The sequence below is a fragment of the Lampetra fluviatilis genome, chromosome 6 (assembly GCF_964198595.1).
Source record: "Lampetra fluviatilis chromosome 6, kcLamFluv1.1, whole genome shotgun sequence".
Lineage (NCBI taxonomy): Eukaryota > Metazoa > Chordata > Hyperoartia > Petromyzontiformes > Petromyzontidae > Lampetra > Lampetra fluviatilis.
This window is the reverse complement of record NC_136280.1, coordinates 12,440,654-12,463,474: the sequence shown is the minus strand read 5'-3', so window position 1 is coordinate 12,463,474 and position 22,821 is coordinate 12,440,654. Positions and strand designations below refer to the sequence as shown.

The 22,821-nt window shown below is 44.6% G+C and overlaps 2 protein-coding genes across 7 annotated transcripts in view; one reads left to right on the top strand and one right to left on the bottom strand.

Annotated features, from left to right (window-relative positions):
- The window catches only part of LOC144933148 (uncharacterized), a 28,429-nt gene extending 20,700 nt beyond the window's left edge, over window positions 1-7,729 (top strand). The window contains exons 4-5 of one of the 4 annotated variants that reach the window (XM_078857741.1): window positions 1,179-1,275; window positions 4,001-7,729. In XM_078857741.1, the coding sequence (XP_078713867.1) occupies window positions 1,179-1,275; window positions 4,001-4,602 (699 nt within the window). In that variant the 3' untranslated portion in view covers window positions 4,603-7,729. Of the gene's footprint in view, window positions 1-1,115; window positions 1,276-4,000 lie in introns of all 4 variants that reach the window. The other 3 variants (XM_078857740.1, XM_078857739.1, XM_078857738.1) reach the window with 3 other exon arrangements.
- Window positions 7,730-12,602: 4,873 nt separating this feature from the next.
- PISD (phosphatidylserine decarboxylase) overlaps window positions 12,603-22,821 on the bottom strand; it is a 37,551-nt gene continuing 27,332 nt past the window's right edge. For all 3 annotated transcript variants that reach the window (XM_078857743.1, XM_078857742.1, XM_078857745.1), the window contains 3 exons: window positions 21,920-22,069; window positions 18,252-18,412; window positions 12,603-16,786 (listed from right to left, as the gene is read on the bottom strand). In XM_078857743.1, the coding sequence (XP_078713869.1) occupies window positions 16,562-16,786; window positions 18,252-18,412; window positions 21,920-22,069 (536 nt within the window). In that variant the 3' untranslated portion in view covers window positions 12,603-16,561. The remainder of the gene's footprint in view (window positions 16,787-18,251; window positions 18,413-21,919; window positions 22,070-22,821) is intronic.

Below are 22,821 nucleotides of genomic sequence, written 5' to 3'. Positions count from 1 at the left end.
TGTCGTCTTCTGAAACTTGTCAGGCTCCTTTTAACCAAGGCATTGCTTCTGTAGCTTCTATGGTATCATTTTTATGGGTGAACGGAACGAAACAACGCAGTTTCCGAATAAGCCCTGAAGCATTTAATTTCAAGGGATGGCAATGAAAGGTACTTAATTCCAAATATCTGCCTAAATATTAGTCGGCAGATATCTCGTAGAAAAGTAAAATAAATAAAGGGAGGGACATGCCAATTAAATAATGAGTACACGAAATCAACTCCGTTACCTACCTGAACCCCCATTCTGTTACCCAGATAAAACAAGGCATCTTTAAGATAGCTATCTTATGAGGTGGTGGTACTGTCCCAAGTGGTATACAAAAAAGAATCGGCTATCAGCTTTTTTGTGTGAGTGGCAAATCGTGAGCGGCTAATGGTGCTTTCAAAAACATGACTTGTGACGTATGACTGGGTGAAAATCGCACTCACATGGCTTGCGGGCGATTCTAAATGAAAATTTGACCAAGTGCATGGGTGTGTGTGCGAGTGATAATTGAAGTGGTTGCTGGGCTTCGCCTAGTTCGACTCAGCCTTAAACGAGTACCTGGTGTGGTGTGTCAAACATCAGCACTGGGGAGACAAAAGTGGATGGGCGTGGTGCTGGCCTCACCGCCCCCTCGTGACACCGTACCGGCCTTAAGAGGCGCTCACCTAGAGCACCTGCCCCTACAGTCTATGTAGGCTATACTGGGGGGGATCTTTTACTTCTTTTCCACTGCACAACTGAGCTGTGCCCAGGGCCAAGGAAGCACCGGATTGTTTTCCAACTGCAGAAGCCGAGCCGTGTCATGGACTTTGCGCGCATTGAACGGAGTCTAGACGCACTTAGATGATGCAGCGACGCTGTGCCTCGCGGTGTTACCGACTGACGTCACGGGCAATGGATTCTGTCATTAGCCCTGGTCATGCTGCTTGGCCCAGGGTCAGATGCAGGAAAGTTTTACACGGTTTGATTCCGGCTCGGCACAGCAAATATCCTGTGGGAAACCACCTGTTAGCGTGAGGGCCCCAGCCTGGCTCGGCTCAGATGTGCCAGTGGAAAAGGGGTATTTGTGACTGTGTGTGTGTACGTAGACGTGCGGGATGAGCTTTGCCACACACGAGCGGCTGCGTGCACATGTGACGCGCCACCAGCAGAAGGTGCCCTGCGGAGTGTGCGGGAAGCAGCTGACGGCAGGGTACGTCGCCAGCCACATGAAGCTGCACGCCAAGGCCGGCAAGACGTCACCCAAAGGTGAGGGAGCCAGTCAGTGGCTCAGGACCACAGACAGCGATTGGTGAAGTCGTTTGAATTGCTTATGACTCCCCAATGCGCATCCTCTGCTGCAGCGACCAAGCCTTTCTATCGAACCCCGCAGTTAACCATTGATTAGTGGGAAGCCACTCATTCTCTTCTGCTGCCCCCATCGTCTGCCACTCACTTCCCCCAGCCGTTATTGCTGCCGAATCTGCCTCTGTTCAAGTCCACGATCAAGACCTTTATGTTGTTGCATTTTAGACGCTATATAAATCCAAATTGTGTTATTACTCTGTAATGAATATCCTCCCTGCAAACTGATGTTGACAGCATACCGGGTACTAAATGGAGTCTAAATCTTTCCAGGTAAGACCAAGGACAGGTTTGTCGATCTATAGCTAACAGTGAAGGGCATGAGAATAGGTTTTCCCCTTTTTTCTGGCAACAAAACACCAGAGACAGCTTTCTTTGGAGCCTAGTCTCAAAAGGTGACGCCAAACGGCGTACAGCACAACGACAAGCACTATCAGAGTAATGAGAGCTTGGGTGAGCAGCTACATCATGGGACCTCCTTTGCCAGTACCAAAATATGAGAATAGGTTTTCCCCTTTTTTCTGGCAAACAAAACAGGTGTTAAGATGAAACCTTTTACAAGGAATGATGTCTGCATTAACCACAATACTTGTGGTCAGAATGCAAACAAAAAACATAATCTGATAATATTCTTTGGGTCTTTCGGTAAAGCCACGCAGATAGAACAAAAATAATAAAAATAATAATATCATGACGTTTCCATCGCAACACAAGAAATCGTCATCAGGTGAAACATATAGTGGGAGAGCTGCTGAGAATAAATGGTGGAAGGGCTGCTAAGGCAGGTAAATATAAATGTTTGAGATGGGTGTTGCAAAAGGGTCAGTGGGCGGGGCTAGAAATTAAATTTGCATGTAAATGTGAGATCAGAGAAATCTTGACAAACGCATTTGTGGGGGTGGCCATTGTAGACCCAAAGAATATGAATTCCTGCAGTCCCGAAAGCTTTAAGTCAAGATTTTACTGCCTCTACTGGGAGGGTTTCCACACAACTATTAGATCTTTCAACAAACTTCGAGACAAGGCTCATCCGATCGAGTCGCTCACTTTTCTGAAGAGATGTCGCGACACCAAGGTAATACCGATCGCCTTCACACTCACATTTGCTGCTGTCACTTCTCCTAATGCTAAACGGATCTTGTTCAGGGCCAGCCTAGCCCTGATCTCAGAGAGAATAAGACTGCTCCGATTTGAACTAGACAATTTAGACAAGACCCTCTTGCAATGTCCTTCCTTGTGGGTGAGGTACGTAGATGACACGTTCGTCATCTGGCCACATGGCCTACCAGCTCTGGATCAATTCTTCAACCACATCATACACCCAGCCATCAAATTCACAATGGAGGTGGAAAAGGATGGCAAGTTACCATTCTTAGATGTTTTAATCGAAAAGAGATCTGATGGCTCATTGGGACACTACAGGAAAGCCACCCATATGGATGCCTACCTAAAACCTGACCCACACCACCATCCATCCCAGAAGAATTCCCTCATCAAAACTCTATACCATAGAGCTCGTTGCATTTCCGACCATCACCACCTAGCCAGTGAACTGGAGCACGTACACCAAGCCCTCAAGAAGAATGGATTTTCAGACTACACAATCCGTAAAGCTATCACCCCAACCGTTGGGAAAGAACCATCTGAGGACCCAATCAAAACCATCACCTTGCCATACATAGCAGGGGTCACCAAAAATATTTCCAAAATCATGAGCAAACACAATATCCAGGTAGGATTCAACACAGTACGTAAAATTCGTGATTTGATCCCATCTGTGAAGGATCTGATCCCTGACATGCAATACCCCGGTGTCTACAAACTAAGCTGTGTTTGCGGCAGCAGTTACATTGGGGAAACTAAGCGGCATGTCTCGGACTGGGTTCGTGAACATAAGGCAGATCTGAAACATGGTAGGACCAATACCTCAGCCATGGCTGATCATTATTTTAATGCTGTGGGCACACACAAAATAGATTTTGCCAAGACGAGGGTACTCTACAAGCCCACTGGCTATCAGCAAATATTCGTTCATGAAGTCATCCAGATATATAAACACAGACAGAATTGCAGCCTAGAAGATGGGTACAAACTGAGCAATCATTGGAAGCACGTTATCAACCAGTTTAGGTCATAACTGGCTGTGATGTTCCCTCCCTACCTACCTATGTTAGCAGTTATTTTCGACTCTCTGAGTTACATTCACTTACACAGCCACCATTAGCTGTATTAGTAAATGGCGGCCTGCCATCCTTTTCCACCTCCATGTGGCGATGTGCTTGCCGAGCTCTCTCTGAGCTTACATTTACAAGCAAATTTATTTCATTGACATGCTAATCTCTCACAATACAATGGCCACCCGCACAGCTTCGTTTGTCAAGATTTCTCTGATCTTTCATTTACATGCAAATTTAGCAGCTACATCATGGGACCTCCTTTGCCAGTTTCAAAATATGAGAATAGGTTTTCCCCTTGTTTCTGGCAACAAAACAGGTGTTAAGATGTTAAAACACCAAACTGGAAACTTTTACAAGGAATCACGTGAAGGGCATGGTCAGGAATTGAACGTGGTTCACGAACAGTATGCCGTCTGTTGCTTTAACCTGCACCACACGATTCCTTCTTTCAGCAGAGACGGCCAATGGAGGCCCCCCACCCGGCACGGGACACAAGCACGCGTGCAAGCTCTGCGGTACCAGGTTCAAGTTCAAGTCGCAGATGAAGCGGCACGTGCGTGCCGAACACCGCGATCGGCCGCCTGGCAAAGACCCGGCCGCTATCAACGCAGGCACCTCCATTCAGGACACCGCCTCCATCAACGCCCCCACAACCACCACCACCACAACCATGGCCACGTCCACCGCCGATACCGGCAAGCGCCACAAATCGTCAACCAAGTCGGAGGCGTCGTCCAAGCACAGCAAGCACAAATCACCGTTGGAAAAACGCTCCTCGCATTCGTCGAGTTCGTCGTCGTCGTCATCGTCGTCGTCGTCATCGTCGTCTTCATCGTCATCGTCATCGTCTTCATCGTCGTCCTCCTCATCCCCACCCTCGTCTTCTCCGGTCTGCGTGGCCGCCAGCACCAGGCCCGCAGCGCCTGCCAGGCCAGCGCTTGGCAGCCCCGCCAGGGCGTCCATGTCCGTGCTGGAGTCTTTCGGATTCCAGGTGGTGCAGTCGGCGTACCTCAACTCGGAGGCGGAGCTCAACTCGGACGCGTCCTCCGGTTGACTCCGCCACCAGCACCCCCCCGACACCCCAGCTCCTCTCACTCCTGCCCCGTAGTGCGCGCGCCACACAGAGGAAACCTTAAACGGCAGCGACGTCGCCTCTAGTTGTCGCCATCGTCGTCGCTACCGTCATCTCGGACAGCGCAACATTTTTAACACATCCATCGTCAAACATCATTGTCGATGACACCGCTGCTGCATTCATCGCTGGGCACCAACGTCTGCCGCCGTCGTCACCACTCGTAGCATTCACCACATTGCTATCAGCGTCGTGATAATAAACCGCATTGCAATCGCCAATCCAGGCATCGTCTAGTCCACTGCTGTCATTGTCATCATCTATGTTGCTGATGTAGGCAGTCGCACCCATTGAAAAATATCTTCTGAAGATGAAGTCACCCGATCCGCACTTCTCTACGAGGAGGGTTGAGCACCATGAGCTGCGTGGACCATTTTTTTCCCTAACGTGCTCCTTTCCGACCGCAGCTAATGTGTGGTGAAGGCATGGGCCGCTGCTAACCTGGCCTACACGATCTGTGCAAATGCCCTTTGGCCATGCGCACATGGCCGTCATGTGCTCTGGCCACACCGCATGCCACACTTGGGAAAAAACTTGAAACAATTGGACAAGTTTGCTATCGATGGGACGCTATTAGTACCTATTGAAAATGTTGTCATCGCCAGCTGATATCTTACGTGCATTTCATTTATAATGAAAGTTATTACGAGACTAAATCTTGAGGAAATTGCTGGGATTTTTGGTGAAGTTTATGGAAAATGTTTTTGGACTTCGTAACATTTTTTTGCATCGCTTTGCCTGTGATTCAAGACACAGCAACGACACTGACACTTGCAGCAGGACAGAGTAGATCTCCCAGTATCATTGTTTATATTATGCACTCCTCGATAGTTATCTTTAAAACTAAGGACCGTATTTTTTGCCAAGTTGAACTGCAAGCAGTTATGAACACTGGACCGTATCCTATGTTGGACAGTGTGGAGTCTGAGCAATCTTTTCTTGATAGCGGTAAGAAAGAGGAGTACTCCATTCCTGGACAACAAAGCCACCATGGTACCGTGGCTCAGGAAAGCAACAGTATATGGCGAAAATGTTGTCAGTACACTCCAGCCTAACATGACACCTTGGTCTAATGGGAGGGCTGCATTAGAGGTTTTTTTTTCTGGCTAACTGTGCAAAGGTAATTTGGCTGATTGAGAACGAAAGTTATTTTGGTAATTTCCATAGTTTTTAATTTACAAATTAGGTCACGGCGTTTAAGTAGCCTGCACTGCCGCTGCAGGTATACAATCTCGTGTGATATGGCTTGTGTGAAACCATTACAGTGATACCTAATAGCCAATCGTTATGCATCGCAAGTCTTCAGCATTACAAGGTCGGTTGATGAAAGTGAAGAATGTAATCGTGAAACTACATTTAGTTGTAAATTATTACATTTAATGTGTTGGGGGGGGGGGGCATTTATGAGTGCGCAACACTGAACCTGGTCCACCTGGGTTTGACTCTTTGAGTCGGCCGCCACAGATGAGATCGGCAAGTGATCCAGTCCTGCCCCCCCCTCCCAGCACTTCACCAAACCACAATGACCAGAGTTAATTGCGGTCAGACAAGTCCTCGTTTTAATTCAGCAGTAGTTTGACAAAGGGCTGTGAAATGTACTTTGAATGTATGATTGTTGCCATGTTCTCTAACGGTCATCCACAAGTAGTTTGTTATACATAGGTCTGGATCTTAAAATGGAGTGCAGCTTCCATTAGCCCAAGGTCTTGGTATGTTTGGCAAAAACACGTGGACATTTATTGTTTTATTTGTGTTGAGATAAATTCCCTACAACATTGACATTTTCAGGTTAAGTCTCTTTGACCAAAACTGAATGTACAGTGCAATTAAAATGTGGATAATTTGGCAAGAAAAACAATACAAACTTTGATATCTGTACATGAATTCCATTTCCAAGAGTTTTGGGAATGTTCTCAAGTCCGTTTCTTTTAAAGTTTCCCACGCAAGCCGGTCCTAATGAGAAGTGCTCTCGTTGTGGGCTATGATGTGTAGGAGTTGGGGATCTTGTTTCTATTGGTGGTGGAAGGAGTGAAACAAGTGAAACACCATATTCAGTTTTAGATGACACGGTGTGAGCTGCCTTTACTGTATTTTAGCGCACAATGGAAAGAATTATTGAATTGAGGTTTAGGTACTTCTGCGTAATTCTAAGGATAATTTATCTCTTTTTATCTGACGTGACTTTGGGTATTAGTTTCCCCATCTCCTATACCTCACTGTGTGCCCCTGAAATGCAAATCCAACAACGGTTGCATGAGCACCGGACAGTGTGCAGAACTGGCGTAAAAAAACACACAATCTCTAAATAAATGTGCAAATTGTCAAGGTGACACATGAAAAGCAAGATTGTGAACGCTGATCCTCATCTGGATTATTTTGAGAGGTAGGACTTTGTGATGTCAGCTCGCGTTACGATTGCTTGTGTCGAGGAAATCTGCTCGCCTAAGATCCAAGGTTTTAATGTCTGCAGCACGCAAGTGGATATTCGGTCTGGGTTTTGCTGTTACACTAATGAAAATCTACACTATGAATTGCTGTTACCGTGCCAGCCTTTAAACGTGAAACAATGAGGATGTTGAAACGTGGTTAAATTTAGTAACAGGACCGGCTAAGGTATGTAAATATTATTATGCTCCTCGTTTTCTTTTGTAAAAATAAAAAAAGTGAGAAAAAAAAATAATCCAACAAGTTCTGTAAATATTGTTTGTGTTAAATTGAACATTCTGGGGCAGCTGTGTTTTTTTAAATTTCATTTTGTATTTAAAATAAGCAAGGGTGAACTAGAATTCTTAGGGTAAATTACAGTGACAAGTAATTAATTACAATGAACATTCACTGGAATGTAATACAATTTAATATTTTTCACGTATTTTATTCAATACATGCACACTTGTACATAATGTCCTATCCATACGTTATGCTATCATAACTTAGGTGGTATCTTTTATTAAACCAGTTGAGCGCCCAATGAGACGTCAATTCATCTGGCAATATTTGTCAGGAACATTATTATTCTGCTTGTTTACCCAGGAAAGCCTCCCTTGAGTTCCATGACATTTATTGAGGAGGGGGTGGGGGGGGGTCCTACTAAGTTTTCACAGGAGGGGGAAAAGATTACTATGTATGTTTCAGTATAGTTAATTGCGAGTAATTTTTCAAATTTGGACCATGATGCCGGCACACAAGTCTTGTCATTGCAAGTGACATTACAGGATCATTAATTTCCACTGTTTAGCAGACAGCGAGTATTGTTTTATGGTGAATACATCCGCTGGATTAGATCCCTGAACCCCTGCCTGCAATATTATCAACGATTCCAAATGTGTATCAACCCTGTAAATCAGTCATTAAAGATCCCTTGATATCAATCGCAAGTTATCCTTTTTGTGCCAGTGTCGATAGCAATGATTAGTTTATTGTTCATTGTGAAATGGCCAAAATTATTTCATGGTCTTCAACGTCAAGAGATAACTTATCTTGGTGAGCTCCAACATGGTTTAAGTTAAAAGGATACTGGAATAATTTTAATTTAATTTCACGTTTTCATTGTTTTAGTCTTGTCTGCTAACAAGTCCAGTGAGTATTACATTGTCGATTGTTTCAATTCTCTTAATACTGATCAGAAGTAAATATGCACTGCACAGATATGTCGTTTTTGATATAATTGGTTAGAGACTATAATTCTGAGTTGCAAACATCCTTTTAACTGCGAGTACGCATACACTGCTTGATACACCGACTTCCAACTTTTATGCAGAAAAGGGAACATTATTTCCACTTGTGATTCAAATACATATGAAAAGGAATTATTATCGAATTGTTTTAAAGATGTAATTTTTACACAACGTGGGTGTTGGGTTCCCCTGTTGTGGACACGACACAAAAGCTTTTATCATTACCATGTTATATTTTGCAGTTACTGTTTTGGGCGGGGGGGGGGATGGCTGTGAAGCTGGTGCTGCTGCTGTATACATTTCCAGCCTTCTCATTTTGTAGATAACGGCGAAGCTAAAGCATGCGTGTCTGCCCGCGTGTACGCCTGCCGCCTATGCGTGCGACACCCATAAGAAACGCACGACTCTTCTCCACTATGTACTCGTACAAAGGCAGCAATATTTGGAGCTCTGATCTCCATAAAAATCATGCTACCGAACAGCTACTTACAAGAAGAGATAAAGGTGTCATATCTTCAAAACAAATGTGACTGAGCAGCCAGCCTCACCCTGTATTCATGGAGCAAAAATTAGCATATAATAAGCGTTACCAAGTTACAGCAGTGATTTCGTTTAGGCATTGTTTCCTCTGCTAATGATGTTGATTCCATAGTACAACCGTACCGTGCTGGGGCCTTGCCATGCCAAGCTTGGCTCGGGAGGCACGATTTTCTTTTCCACTGCAAAACCCAAACTGTGTCGCTGATATCCCACACAATAAATGTCATAGGTTGCATACGTATCACGGTATTAATCAGTATTGGCTGATGCAAGGTATGATGACAATTATTAATCCTGCTCCCTGGTCCTGCTTGGGTCCCCGAGGCAGATTTAGCTTTTCTTGAGGATTTCACTTTAGTTCTGGCTCGACTCGCTGGCGCAGCTTGGATGTGCAAGTTGAAAAGATCTCTGTTGATGTGCGGGGACCTACCAAGGGTTGTGTTGTTTATTGTCCAGTGACCGTATCTTACATGGTCCCACTGTCCATTTTCTGTACCTGCGATCTTTAAGATTTAATTGAAGGCACGTAGCTGGAAACCTGAATTTGTAATGACGCGTTGTGCCAGTTGCATTTTTTTTAATAACACGAAACATCTGGAGCTAAAAGGCATGTCTGTATATGTCTGCTGCAATAATGCACCGATACTCATCATATAATTTATTTTTAAAAGTTTAAATTACTGATGAAAAGTAAGTCTCCAGTATGTGCTGTCCCTGTGATTGATGACCTTAGGATTGGCATTTAGCGACATTACAAAAGCTGTTTCCAAATGTTTTTTCTGCCCAGAGGTCACATTGGCAGTCAGAACTAGGTGCGTGTAATTTGTACATTTATCATCCAATAATAATGGCAAGTACTTGTTCGTTTACAAGACTGAAAACATTTGACATTTATTCCGCAATTGAAATGAATTCTTCTCGCTATAACCATTACCCGAAGCCAGTTGAATAGTGTGGGGTTCCGGATTTTGTTTATTTTTAAGCTTTTTTTTATTTGTACTTTTCCTCTTGGTGTTTTGATACGACACTGCTGTATCCCGTGTTACACACGTACGTGCGTGCACACCATTTTCCCCGTTGCTCTTCTTCAGGGGGAAATTCTCGCAAAACATTGTAGCTTGGACTGTGCATGGATAATTTGAAGAGACTTCAAATCGTTGCAGGTTTTGCTGGACATTCGAAGGATTTGAAAAAAAAGGGACAGTAACTCATGCGGCACATTTTACGGTCACGAGTGTGTTGCTGAACTGCGATTTTTTTAAAAAAAGTGTTTAAGCATTTTTGAACCCCTTTTTTTAAAGTTATTAAAATCTACGTTGTGTGCAAAAAACCCCCCACCGATTAGCATGTGTGTGTAAACATTGTGCACCGTTACTTCTTGCATATGGCTTTGCATTGCAACTCACACACCGACGTTTGGGTCCGACCACCGAAGCACAGCCTTGGGGAAAAGTTGCATCGATGTTTTCAATTCCCCCGCCGAATTTAACGGAGGTTTATAATTGTGGTCCATGGACTGGTCACGATAACCAGACGCACACAGCCAGGCGTTTCCGTATTTCCCAATTGAATAACTGGGGTTCCCGTATCTGCAATGGATACTGATTCAGTATTTATATTGAATACGTGGATTTATTGGAGTACAGGTGTTGACTTGCAGTGGGCTGTTTCCTGCCCCCCCCCCCCCCATGGCAAATACATGTCAATGTGTACAAGGAGTGTGTGTTGCATTGCTAGTGTTTAGTATGGTTGGTTACGTACGGTGTGAAAGAAGATCAACATACATCGTGTGGTGCTAAGGTCATTGTACTGACAAACCAGCAAGTCTGGGTTATGTTTCTGGCCGCATCACCGTCACCAGGAGGTACAACTCGAAATTTAATTGGTGTGGAATAGTACGTGGGGAATTGTGAGACACCACCAATGTGGATCAGAACGCTAACAACATACCAGATAGGTGTCATTAAAACAACGAATGTTCCAAGTTGATTTCTAAACATGCATTATGTTGTGTCTATAATAGCTTGACCCAAAATGTATTTAAATGTGTTTTTTTTTACCTACAAGTGAATACAGTATATGCTTGCCGGGCACAGAATAGACTCATCCGACAGTGGATTGAACATGGGCTGGCTCTATTTGTTACATCCTGTGAAATCTGGCAATGGGTGACTAACGTGCGCACGTTCGAGGAAGGCAGATTATCAAGATCTTGTCGTAGGCACCCATTGTTGACCAAGTCAGCTGGTGGGATGCCACATTAAGCAAAAATACGTTTCAGTGATGGTAGAGGAATGGGGTGGGCTGTGATTACCTTTGCCATCTAATAATAAAATGTTCAATGTATATAAAACAATAAATTAGGTTAGACATTTATTATATGTATACTGTACACTCTTTTACACGACTGCATGCAACCCTATGTTGCAGAGTTTAACATACACACACACCTTAAACAGTGCATAATTCCACTGAAAACAGGTGCTGCATGGACTCTAGGCTTTACAGAATACAGAATCGCGTAACGTTTCTATTCAATATTGGTCCTCTTAGCACCTGCTCTGTAACCTGCCTATGCTCAATCATGGGTTCATCCAATTAGTATTTTAAACAAGCTCACATAAAGGTTATGTAAAACCACGAAGTTGCAGTTAAGTTACTCGATGTCCACACAGCCATTTTAGTTGGATAAAGCGAATGCATCAACGCAGCAGAGACCGGAGCGTTATTGGCCAACGTTGTGAAGCAGAGTTAACTTGACGCCAATAGTTTGAATAATTACTAGTGGATGGAAGTGTCGACAAAAAAAAAACCCTTGCATTGGCTGGTAACCAGCATGATTATGACCCGTCTCTATGGAGGGGGCTTGTCAACAACGCCACTGGGCCGATGTTAAAAGCCTGCCCACAACAACTTGGGTCCACGTACGAACATTAAAAAAAAACACTGCGCAGAGCTGGCCAAGTCCGGCCAGTGCTTGGTGAGGGCAATGTCCAGCCTGGAATCTCACAGCACGGCAGTCTCTTCACGTAACCCCATAGGTAAATTGGCCACAATTCAGACAATCTTGACATTGGAGCGGCAGAATGAATGAACCAAGTCTGACACAGGCTGCAGTAAAGTAAAACATGTGTCGTCCACTAATGATACATTGGATTGGTAATTACAGCATTGTGGTTCAGAACACCAGCGCACTCTGGAGTCCTGTAAAGCCCAGAGTGAGAGCACCACCTGCGTGGAATCCAACCAAGTTTGACGGCTGTAATTTACTGTCCTGTGCAGTTAACAGTAATCCAACACGTGCAAGGCACCAAAGCTCAGCTCACTAAACACGGCTCGGTTATTTGCCGAACTCCCCTCAAAAGTCGTATACATCCTTTTCTAAAATATGCAAAAGGCATGATAATCCACTGCATTACATTTTGGTCAGGCAGATGACAGTCACGTGAGACGGCCTCCTGCCCCAATTTTGACAACACCAGAAGGGGTCAGAACGCATGGCACCATTCAGTCCATCCGGTCGTCCCAGCTTCACTTTCAAATGAATAGACCCAACTGTTCAAATGCGATCCTCCTCACATCATATAGGCTTGGATTAACCGCAATGCAGCACACGCACGCGGGCCAGGGTTGCCTGGAACACCCGGACTGGAGGGATGATAGACTGATGCCAGGTTCAGTTATTACAACGTTTGAACGGACACAAAGTAGCGCATTCAGCCGTGCTTTTACATAAACACATTTTACAACATCGAACAAGCACAATAAAGTACATTGTAAGGTGGCGTTTTACCGAACCAAAGCCCGAAATTGCCGTTGAGCGATTGCAGGCGTACACGAATATAAAAAAAAATCGAAATGCTTCAACTTATGAAAGCTGAATTATTACAAGGGAAACAAAGAATTCTGCATGTGCAAGAATCAGTTTTGTGTTTTGTGGAAATAGTGCATCGGACATCAATCACCTCCGATGACGAGTGAAGACAACATTCAAATCCTCTGCAGTTCGGTCAGCAACATAATGGCTTTACGGCCTTCCACGGGATCCCCTGTATAACGTGGGTCTATGGCATACACGATCCCTTTCGTTTCGGGAAATTAGTCTATTGGTCTTTTGTTCTCATTCTCAATTGCGCTATCGGCATGGCACGTGAATGCATTTGCATATCTCGCGGAACAGTACTCGCACGCGTTAGAGAATCGCTGCTGAAGATAGTTGTCACAGAACTTCAGTGACCCTTTTTGCATATTTTGCACAGTATTTTCCCATACACTACGCAATGAGGTAGTTGCATGACACTGAAACCCATATTTACATTCTCAGACCTGGAATTTAGGCAAATTAAGTGAAAACCAATATACACACGTGTGTATATTTTATCTCCACTCACTGGTGGCCAGGTTGAGACCATAAACTGGCTAATCTGTTTTAATCACAAGTGGCTGCCGAAATTTCAACCCAATATCTCAACAATGACCAGAGCCCACCCGACCATAATGGCAGAATGATCTTAGCGCAATCCACCAACTGCCTTTCTTATGCTGCTTGCGTTCAGGCGTGTGCTACCACACACGCACTGCCTGGGCATCTGCGACTTTGCAAGTCAAACCCACTGAGAATGACTCCATCCAGCCAACAGGGAGAGGGCTGAACTGATGGGCGACTGCCCTGTTGCTCACCTTCTTACGTCTTCGCTGTGTAACATTGAGACGCGATTGCAAAAACTTGTGACAATGCGCCTAGCCTCGTTCAGATTGGTGCTGGCGGTTAAAGCGAGCGGCATGCCGACACGGACTTGGATACGCGGTGCACAATAAACACGATTTACAAAGATTTCACTTGACACGGCAGACACAGCATGTACCGCCTTTTCCCACCTGGTCCGGTGCAGCGGCGCTCAGGGGATGTCAACACGTGCACTCTGCATGCTTTTAAAAGATAACACTGGTAAAAAAAATAAATCTGGCCTGGACATTTGCAGTTTTTTCAGACTAATTTCAGGGTGCTGATTCCAAATCTCATCTCAGATTTGCTCTATCACATCTCATTTTTATGCTATCGGCATACCCCATTTCCATTGATTTTACCCAAAATTAACTTTGTCACTTATGATTGCAAGTTTTTGCGAGTCAGTGACTGCTTTAGTGTTAAAATATGGTGCTGTATTTTTAGGATAGTGTGTTTATAATATCATTGTATGTAGATATCCACATTTATTTAATATTTTTCTTCTGCAGTTTTTATTTAAAATGCAATATTTGATATCTCAAAAACCTGATGTGATAGACAAAAACTGATGCCAGATTTGGAATCAGCACCCCAAAATTACCTTAAACCCGGTGGAATACCTTATGCCAGAAAAAGTGTGTGTTGACCAGTGTAAGTGAATCTCAGTAATCTGTCATTACAGTGAATATCCCTTGACTGATAGTAGCAGTGTGTAATGTTAATCCCTCACCAAATGCAACGCTTATGGTCAATGCCAAAGACACGTGAAATACATCCTCCCAAAGGTGGATAAATGTGCTCGTTTAAGGGGTTTTCCATGTGCCCTAATGGTGCGTTGGATGGCCAAATGAGGTACAGGGAGTTACATCACAGCTAACGAAAGAAAAAGAAACAGTCAATCAAAATTCTTCACATGACCCTGGTTCATCATGATCCTGATCAAAACGGTTTTTTAACGATGGTTAACATTTGCACACATCACCTGTAGTGCAGAACTGCAAGCTTATGTTAATCCCTGCTTAGGAGCAGCATTTAAACTATCACAAACATAACCTGTTAACACTACGTAATTAAACAGATGTCGTGATGCTGCGTTGGCAGTGGTGCAAAAACGCAATTAACAAACTCAACACATTTGTCAAGAACAGTGCCCTTATAAATATACAATAAGCTATTTTTCGGGTAATGGCCCTTCCGCATAGCACTTAGGGAGGCCAGAGACAGAGTGGATCATAAGAGCTGGAGACTGCCCTTTACACCATGGAGTGTTTATGAGAACGATACGTTAAAAACATTTTCTGATTAAGTAAAAAAATTTGCATATGAAGCTGCGTAATTGTGCGCTATTGAGTAAAATACAAATGCCTCAATAATCTGAAAGTGTTAGAAAAATTTACTAATTTATATTCAAAGTGGCACAGTGCCGGCCTTCATAGGCACAGAATCGGAATAAAAAATAAAGTAATTTTGTTGATGTCTTCAGGCTGGAAGACGTACCGAGGCTACCCACAAGGCTATGCGGGAAGGGTGTGTGCGCAGTTTAGCACCAGCTATGAAGACTGCAGTCGTGTCGCTACGGCTCTCTGCAGTGAAGACAATGTCTTTACAAACGAACGAGATGCAATGGTGAACGTGACACCCACACTCTGCAACTTGCAGACGTCTTGGAAACAGGAAAGCGTTAACCAGCCCGTTTGGCGAGAAAAGGACCACCCAGAGGGACATGCAAACCTCGCTCGTACGACTTCCATGTGGCCTCTGTTGTCATGACCGTTGATTCGGGTTCAGTACAAAGCTACATTTAACCAGTAATATTTTCTGATCACCGAAGGGTTTGTCCGATATTCAATAGCTACTATTAGGTAACTGTTCATATTCTATTCTTGGGTCTTTCGGTAAAGTCACATATCTACGTGACTTCACCGAAAGACCAAAGAATATGAATTCCTGCAGTCACGAAAGCTTTAAGTGAAGATTTATTCATATTCTAATTTTAAAACTGGTCATCAGCAAAGTGCAGTCTCCAACTCGTATTATCCACTCCGTCTCTCTGGCGTCTCTAATTGGGCAAGGGGCACCATTTGCCCAACACGTCACCGATATATTTTATTTTAAGGCCACTTATTTTTTGTTAACGCTACATAGGTGTTTGTGATCTTTTAGGCATGGGGCCCACTCATTTTACGTATGCTGCTGCAATACAACATATCCAATCGTCAGGGTTTTCAGCAAGACCAAATGATTAAAACCATGGAAAATCACGTGTTTATTGAGAGAGTTCACTGTAATGAGTCTCTACAAAGCCTGTGATCAACTTTACAAAACAAATTACATTAATTACAAACATCCAGCACAACTATCAATCAATCCGGCAGGTTTGCATGTGTCTGCATACAGCAGTGATTTGCAACGAACATTTAAAGTGGTTACATGAAATAAACCACACTCAAGAAATGCATTTCTGATAATCAAAAGAATGTAACTTTATAGTATTGCAGGACTTCACAGAATTTGGGAGATTGTTCCAGCAAGAGACATTGTGGTACCCAATTGTGAATTCAATATGGCAAGAGGTGATTATACAATAGTGGAGAGGATTCTGCATGAGAGCCAAAAATCAGCATGTTACAAATATTTAATTCCGCCTCATCCCTGTTTATATGGAATATCTACACCAACGGATTTACATCGTTCCCATTCTCTGACCGTCTAATAAATCAATCTCTTGAAATTACTTCCGTAAAAAAGTACAAAATGTACCAACCCATGCCCCTTTTTCTTGCGCTCACAAAAAAACTAGAACAATGATGGATGACCATCAGTGAAGCTTTTTGAGAACATGTTTAAAATTTGCAGATTGGACGGATGTTCTTTTTCTTTAAATTGCACGCTACATATTGTTATGCGAGAATGATTTTTGTAGCGACCACTGGGGTATCTAGGATGTTCCGAGGGCCTCTCCAAAACGAATTTTTTGTCCACCGTTGAGGTTGAAGGTGAAGTCAGCTGGGGCTTCAAAGATGAGGACGACGGTAGAGCCCAGGTTGAATTCACCCAGGTGCTCTCCTTTCCGGAGTGGGATGCCGCTACGGCTGGGCTCCATAACATAGCTCAAGTCATGGTAGCTTCCCTTCATGTAGCGGGGGCTGTTCGTGTGCAGCTCCTGGATTGGAACACAGAAGCCAAGAACGCATACGAGTACGTTTGCCGCAGAGTGAAGCCAACAAATAGTCAACTATTACTAGTAGGAACCTCCTGGTTACATCAGCCCACAGGGGATTGTTGTGTCCGTCCGTCGTGCAGGCAGGGAGGGGCTGGGTGGGGAGGGTAGGGGCTGGGTGGGGAGGGTGGGGTGGGGCTGGGTGGGGGAGGGGGAGGGTGGGGAGGGGCTGGTGGGGAGGGGCTGGGTGGGGGGTGAGGGGCTGGGTGGGGAGGGTGGGGCGTGGGAGGGGTGGGGCTAGGTGGGGAGGGGCTGGTCACCCCGTGGTGCCCTTATAAAACTCAACGTTTAACCTACTCACGCCGGCTTGCGCCCGCCCTCAGTCGGGCATATTTGCGGAATACACCACGCCGCCGTTGACCCTGGCCATTGACCGAGCAACCCAACGTTCCTACCAGCTCCCTCCGCAGGAATGTGTTTTAATGTTGTACATTCGTGCTTGCGCACGTGGCGAGTTGTTGGTTTGGACCTTGGAAGTTTATTAGGCCGGTTTGTTGTATTTTTTTCCGGTCATTGCTTGCATGATGGTTTCCATTTTGTCCTATTTTATACTGAAATATTGTTCAGATCCGTGTAACCGTTATTACCCTTTATTTAATTTGTGAAGTCTCTTGGGATACGATTGCATTTAGGAAAACAATTGCACTGTTATCTTGATATGTCAATGGGAGTAACAACGGCGACAATAACGATGGATAACAGGTCATAAAAAAGTAATGCGAGACTTACATTTATCATGCACAGATAGCATAACAAACATCTCAGAGCAAAGAAATAGAATGGAGGAAAATGGCAGGGATTGTAACTTTCTCAGCTGCCCCTACTGGACATCTGTGAAAAAGCGCCTCATAGCTCATCGGATTTCTCCGGGATAAATAAAGATTCTGATTTTGAAGGAATGCAGAGATGCAATTAAGGGGGTGCGAAGGAACTGGACTGAAAAGGCAAGATTGGGGCAGATTTGAAAGAAGAGAGGAGCAGGAAAATCTGCCTGGAGAGAGAGCTCCGAGTGGTGGGGGGGGGGGGGGGAAATGTAGTGGCTAAAAGAGCAGTCACCAAAGATGGAGCAGCAGATACTGGTACAAGGAGGAGGGCAGAGTCCATGAAGTGGAGGGAGCAGGCTGGGACGTGGAGGAGGTTGTAGAGGGAGAGAGGGGCCTTGCAATGGATACATTTGAACTTGAGGACACATAGTCCACGCGCTAATGAATGTGAAGGTGGTGACGTGCGGGCCGGGTTTGTGACAATTGGAGAGTGGAATTTGGTTCTGGAAAAGGACTTGGGGCCGTGACATTTTGGATCAGCTGTAGTTTAAGTATCAAGGGGTTCTTAGAGTCAGAAATAAGTTTGTGACTTTCCGAGGCCACCAAGACACCCAGTACTGGCAGCACTACGTGTATGCACACACCTTGTCGAAGTAGATTTTGATGGAGCCCACATTTGTGGCACCGACCGCAGTAAAAGAGAAGAAGCCATGCTGCCATTCCCCAGTGAGCACCACACGCTCATTGTGGCAGAACAGCTCCTTGATCCAGCGTGCCACTCCAGGACTCACGGACATCAGTGTCCCTGTGCGATACCCAGGAAGACGACATATGCACAAGTATTCACACGTGTAGTTGGAATATACGCACAAGTTAATGCGGTACGTATACGAGCGTGCGCACGCACATGCAAGCCAGGCGATGGCACCTCGACACCTATGGGAAGGGAGTTTCACAACATTTGTGATACCCCAATCCTCACCTCTACAGTGAGGGGTTACAGGCGTGCACCACGACTGCCTAGCAATCCTCTCCCCCCCCCCCCCCATACGCATCACAGTCTGTACCTATCTATATTACACTTATGGTTTTCCTAAATGCCACACCTGGCTTCGTTACCTGCTCAATGACCTTGTGAATTTCAAAAACGGTTCAGCAGAGCCTAGGCGGGAACCTGGTGTTGACCGACAGACAAAGGTAATGAAGAGTCTCCCAATGACTTTAGTCTCAGGAGAATGCTCGGAGTGGCCCAGGGCACCGCTGAGATCCTGGGACTGAATCCAGGTTCAGTTTCAGTTTACTGTATTTTGAAGTTCCCCGTGACCTAAGGAGCTCTTGAATCAGGTTACAGTCACCTGTGATTAAATAAGATTAGCAAGTGCGGTGAAGTGGTCTACAATCACTCACCAACGATTACATAAAAAAACACCATTTTTTGTTTCACATAACATGGCAAAATCCCGGCTCTATGTAGACAAAATATTGTTCTGACAAAGAAATATCTCACAGCATAGTGCTGTGATGTGGTGCAGTAACTACTCAAAAGTGTGGGCAGGCTTTAAACCATGTTGATGAACTGAGATGACTGCAAGAGTTGAGCATTGTGTCAAGGCCGTAACAAGAAGAATTTGAGAATAAATTGTCAAGAAATCAGCATTAGGTGATTTTAGTAGCAACATAACTTGCTGATCACATGGCCCTGATGGAGTCAGTTACTGGACATCTTATAAAGGGTGTTAACTTCTAACATTTTACGTGAAATAATTCAACAGTTCCCAACCTGAGGTCAACGGACCCCTGGTGGTCTGCGAGGCTACTACAGGGGGGTCCGCGGTAAAGAAAAAATATAAAAATAAGAAAACTCACCACGGAAATGTACAAATTCAAATAACTCGTAGAATGTGGTAGTCCACAAAACGTTTGGAGGTTGAAAAGGGGGTCCCCTCTCCCCGCACACTCCAAAAAGGTTGGGAACCGCCGAAATAATTCTTAGTAGGCATTTGCGCACAATGTTAAATATCTGAAGCTTTCTCCAAGGAACCTAGGGACATTGTTCGTTTCAGCTTTTGCCGTTCAGCCACCATAAATAGTAGCCAAGCAATATGAATGCATGGGCTTATGCAACAACATATAAATAGCCAACAAGTCGTTAAAACGATGCAGAAAAAAAGGAGAATTTTTTTTTCTGCCGAGGACAAAATATTGTCATGTTCACCATTACAATAAGCACGCTGTGCAATCAATGTTGGGCTTCTAAGTCTGCTTTGCTGCTACCAATGCCATCCCAGTGACACCACCCTGCTCAGGGTAATAATTTGACGCTTCAATGGTAATATCTCTTGCACTAAAGGTTACATGGGATATCACCATCAAGCAGTTAGATGTCACACAGACATTTTGATAAATGTGATGTTTGGCTGTTCCCTTGCACACATCTGATCCAGTGTTCCATCATCAGTTTTGTATTGTTAGTGTCGAACTGTTTAACTACAATCGTATAGGAGTAAGATTAATGTACAAAACAACTAATGGGTGGTGACACAGCATGGCTTGTTGCAGAGGTCTACGGTTCTAATTGAGCGTCTGCCCCGATGAAATCTGTGGGTGTATTAACCATGAAAAATATACAAGAGCCGCCCGCTTCACGGTGGCCGTTAACAGATCCCGTGATGTCATTCACAAAATTAGGCCATTGTGTGATGTAGCGTCATGGTCCAAATTTGGGAAATACCCGCATATGACTGGATTAAATCTATATAGAAATAATTATCCCTGCTGCAAAAACTTGGCAGGACCCTCCTGAAAGAGTCCTCAGAGACTCAGTGAGGCTTTCCTAGATAAACAAGTCACATGCAGTTGACCCGACATTTCCAGTAAGGGGTTAAGAAGGTTGCACTGTGCTCGCACAGCTTGGTGAGCAGCACAATTCATTTAACAATTTGTTCCACTCGTTGTAGTTTTGTTTCTACATTGATATCTAGGGTAATCTGGTTATCGCTATATTTCTGGCAATGATTACTGCATTGTAAGAAGGCCTGATGAATGCATATATGGATACAATGACAAATTTTCTTCTTTCCCTCTTATACACATACACACTTTTAGAGGTGCTTATTATTCCAAGTATACCTGTTTATTCAGGAAAGTCTCACCCGAGAGTCAAGACTTTTCCAATAAGTTCCTGCTAAGTTTTTTAAGTAGGGGGCAGATGACTGATGTTTTCCCAATCAAGCAATTTGTCAGTAATCTTTCCAATTGGGCAAATGTCGACCAAGACGCCAGCGTACAGTGACCTACTCTTCTTCGATTGATGTCACAGGATCTTTAACATCCACCATAAAGCAGACGGCACGTATTTTATGGTTAGTACACTTGCAGTAATAACCAAGGGAGCTCCACAACAAGCGGTAAACACATTAACACTGGACCATTTGACCAAACACCAACTGTAGTTGTGCTGTTGATTGCTTAGGTCCTTTAAAATTTTACGACCAACCTCACTAACTGGGGAAACCCCCTACAAGATTTTTTTTGGGTTGGATCGTGATCTAATAAACAAAAGCCTTTATTAAGAATGTGTAGACGAGTAAAATGGGGACGTGACGTCAGGTGTGCCGTTCAGTGCGATGACGTCACGTCTCCTAGGGTACTTAAGGGAGACCCCGTGACGAAAGCGGGGTCACTGTGGGAACGGGTAGAGTACGAAGGGTGAAGAGGGAACCAGGGGTAGAGAGGGATCGAGTAGTGAGTCTGGGGAGAAGCCGGTGGTAGCTGATAGAGGTGCTCTCTCTCTCTGGTCGGTGGAGTCGGCAGAGTCCCCGATCCGACACGAGAGAGAGACCGGAGCTAGCTGGGCAGGGACCAGGACTCAGTGTGGGACCCCTAGCCCCTGGGAGTTGTGTACCCTTGTGTGTAATTGTTAACGTTTAATAAACCCTTGGCGAAAGCCCATAACATACCTCCGTCTCCGAGTGCGTCTGTGGGAACTTCTCTACAAATGTATAGGCCAGCTCTACATACCTTTGAGCTGCACTCAATAATAGAGTACAAGCAGGTAGAGATGTGAAATGACGAGGAATGCAGGGGTGAATCCAGATTTTACGTAAAATACATTAACAGAAAGCAAGCATTACACTTGCATGCTATTTTAGTTTTCACCTGGCCAGCAGCTCCAGCTGCGATTGTGGATGTTGAACAGTGGGGGGCAGCAGTTGCCCGCATTCGCGGTGGTAACGCCCCAAACAACTCGTGCCAATGTCTAATCCTTGCCACCTTATGCTGTGCGACGGCATTCGGCATTCGTTAACCGCACCTGGGAAGTGCCTCCGGTGGTGCACAGTCCAGTCAGTAGGCGAGTGGAAACGGTGATAGTCCCCGGGCGCCAGGTAGATCACGCAGTGGTACAGGGCATTGCCTGGTCGGCTTACCAGCTGATCCTGGAGCACAGTGCTTTGCACGGGCGCTGTGTGGCACGCACACATACACACTTGTGGAGTCACGAACACTGCTGTGGAAAGTGCTGTTATAAATCACCTATTAAGGCTAGCAAGGTGCACAATGCTCAGCTACCTCCGATGTTTACACAGTACACCAGGTATTGAATTAAGGCCAAGTTGATCCACGTGAGGCCTAAAGCAGGTTTGGATACTACTCTTTGCCACACATGTAATCCATTGCCAGGAAAACAATTCGGAGAGAGTCGAGTTCGCAGTGCAGTGAGCTAAATCCTCGACCACCACACCCCACACAGACACACGCAAGCACTTCACTGAACATGCATGTTGTTATGCTAATGCAGTCAATATATTTCTAAAACGGTGTCAATTGAATGAACGTAACAAGGAGCCGGTTACATTTCACTCCAGAAAAACCAAGATGGCTACAATAAATAACATGGCTTGGTTCTGTGCACGCAAAAACCAGCCGGCCATTTAACATTTAATTTTGTTATTGAATCAATAAAGAGACTATTTATAGAAATGCCCAAAATAATTTACATCTGCCTGTCCTATCCATCCAAGGTCAATTCACGTGTTGTATCAATAACTACAAAACCTCTAGAACTATCATTACAACAATTTCTGCACAGCTTACCAATACAGAGATCTACGATGCTTGGGTAAAATTAGCAACACATTAATCCATACAAAGCATCATGAAGAAGTAATGTTATACTGTGTCTTTAATGAGGGTGCATGCGTATCAGTGCGCATG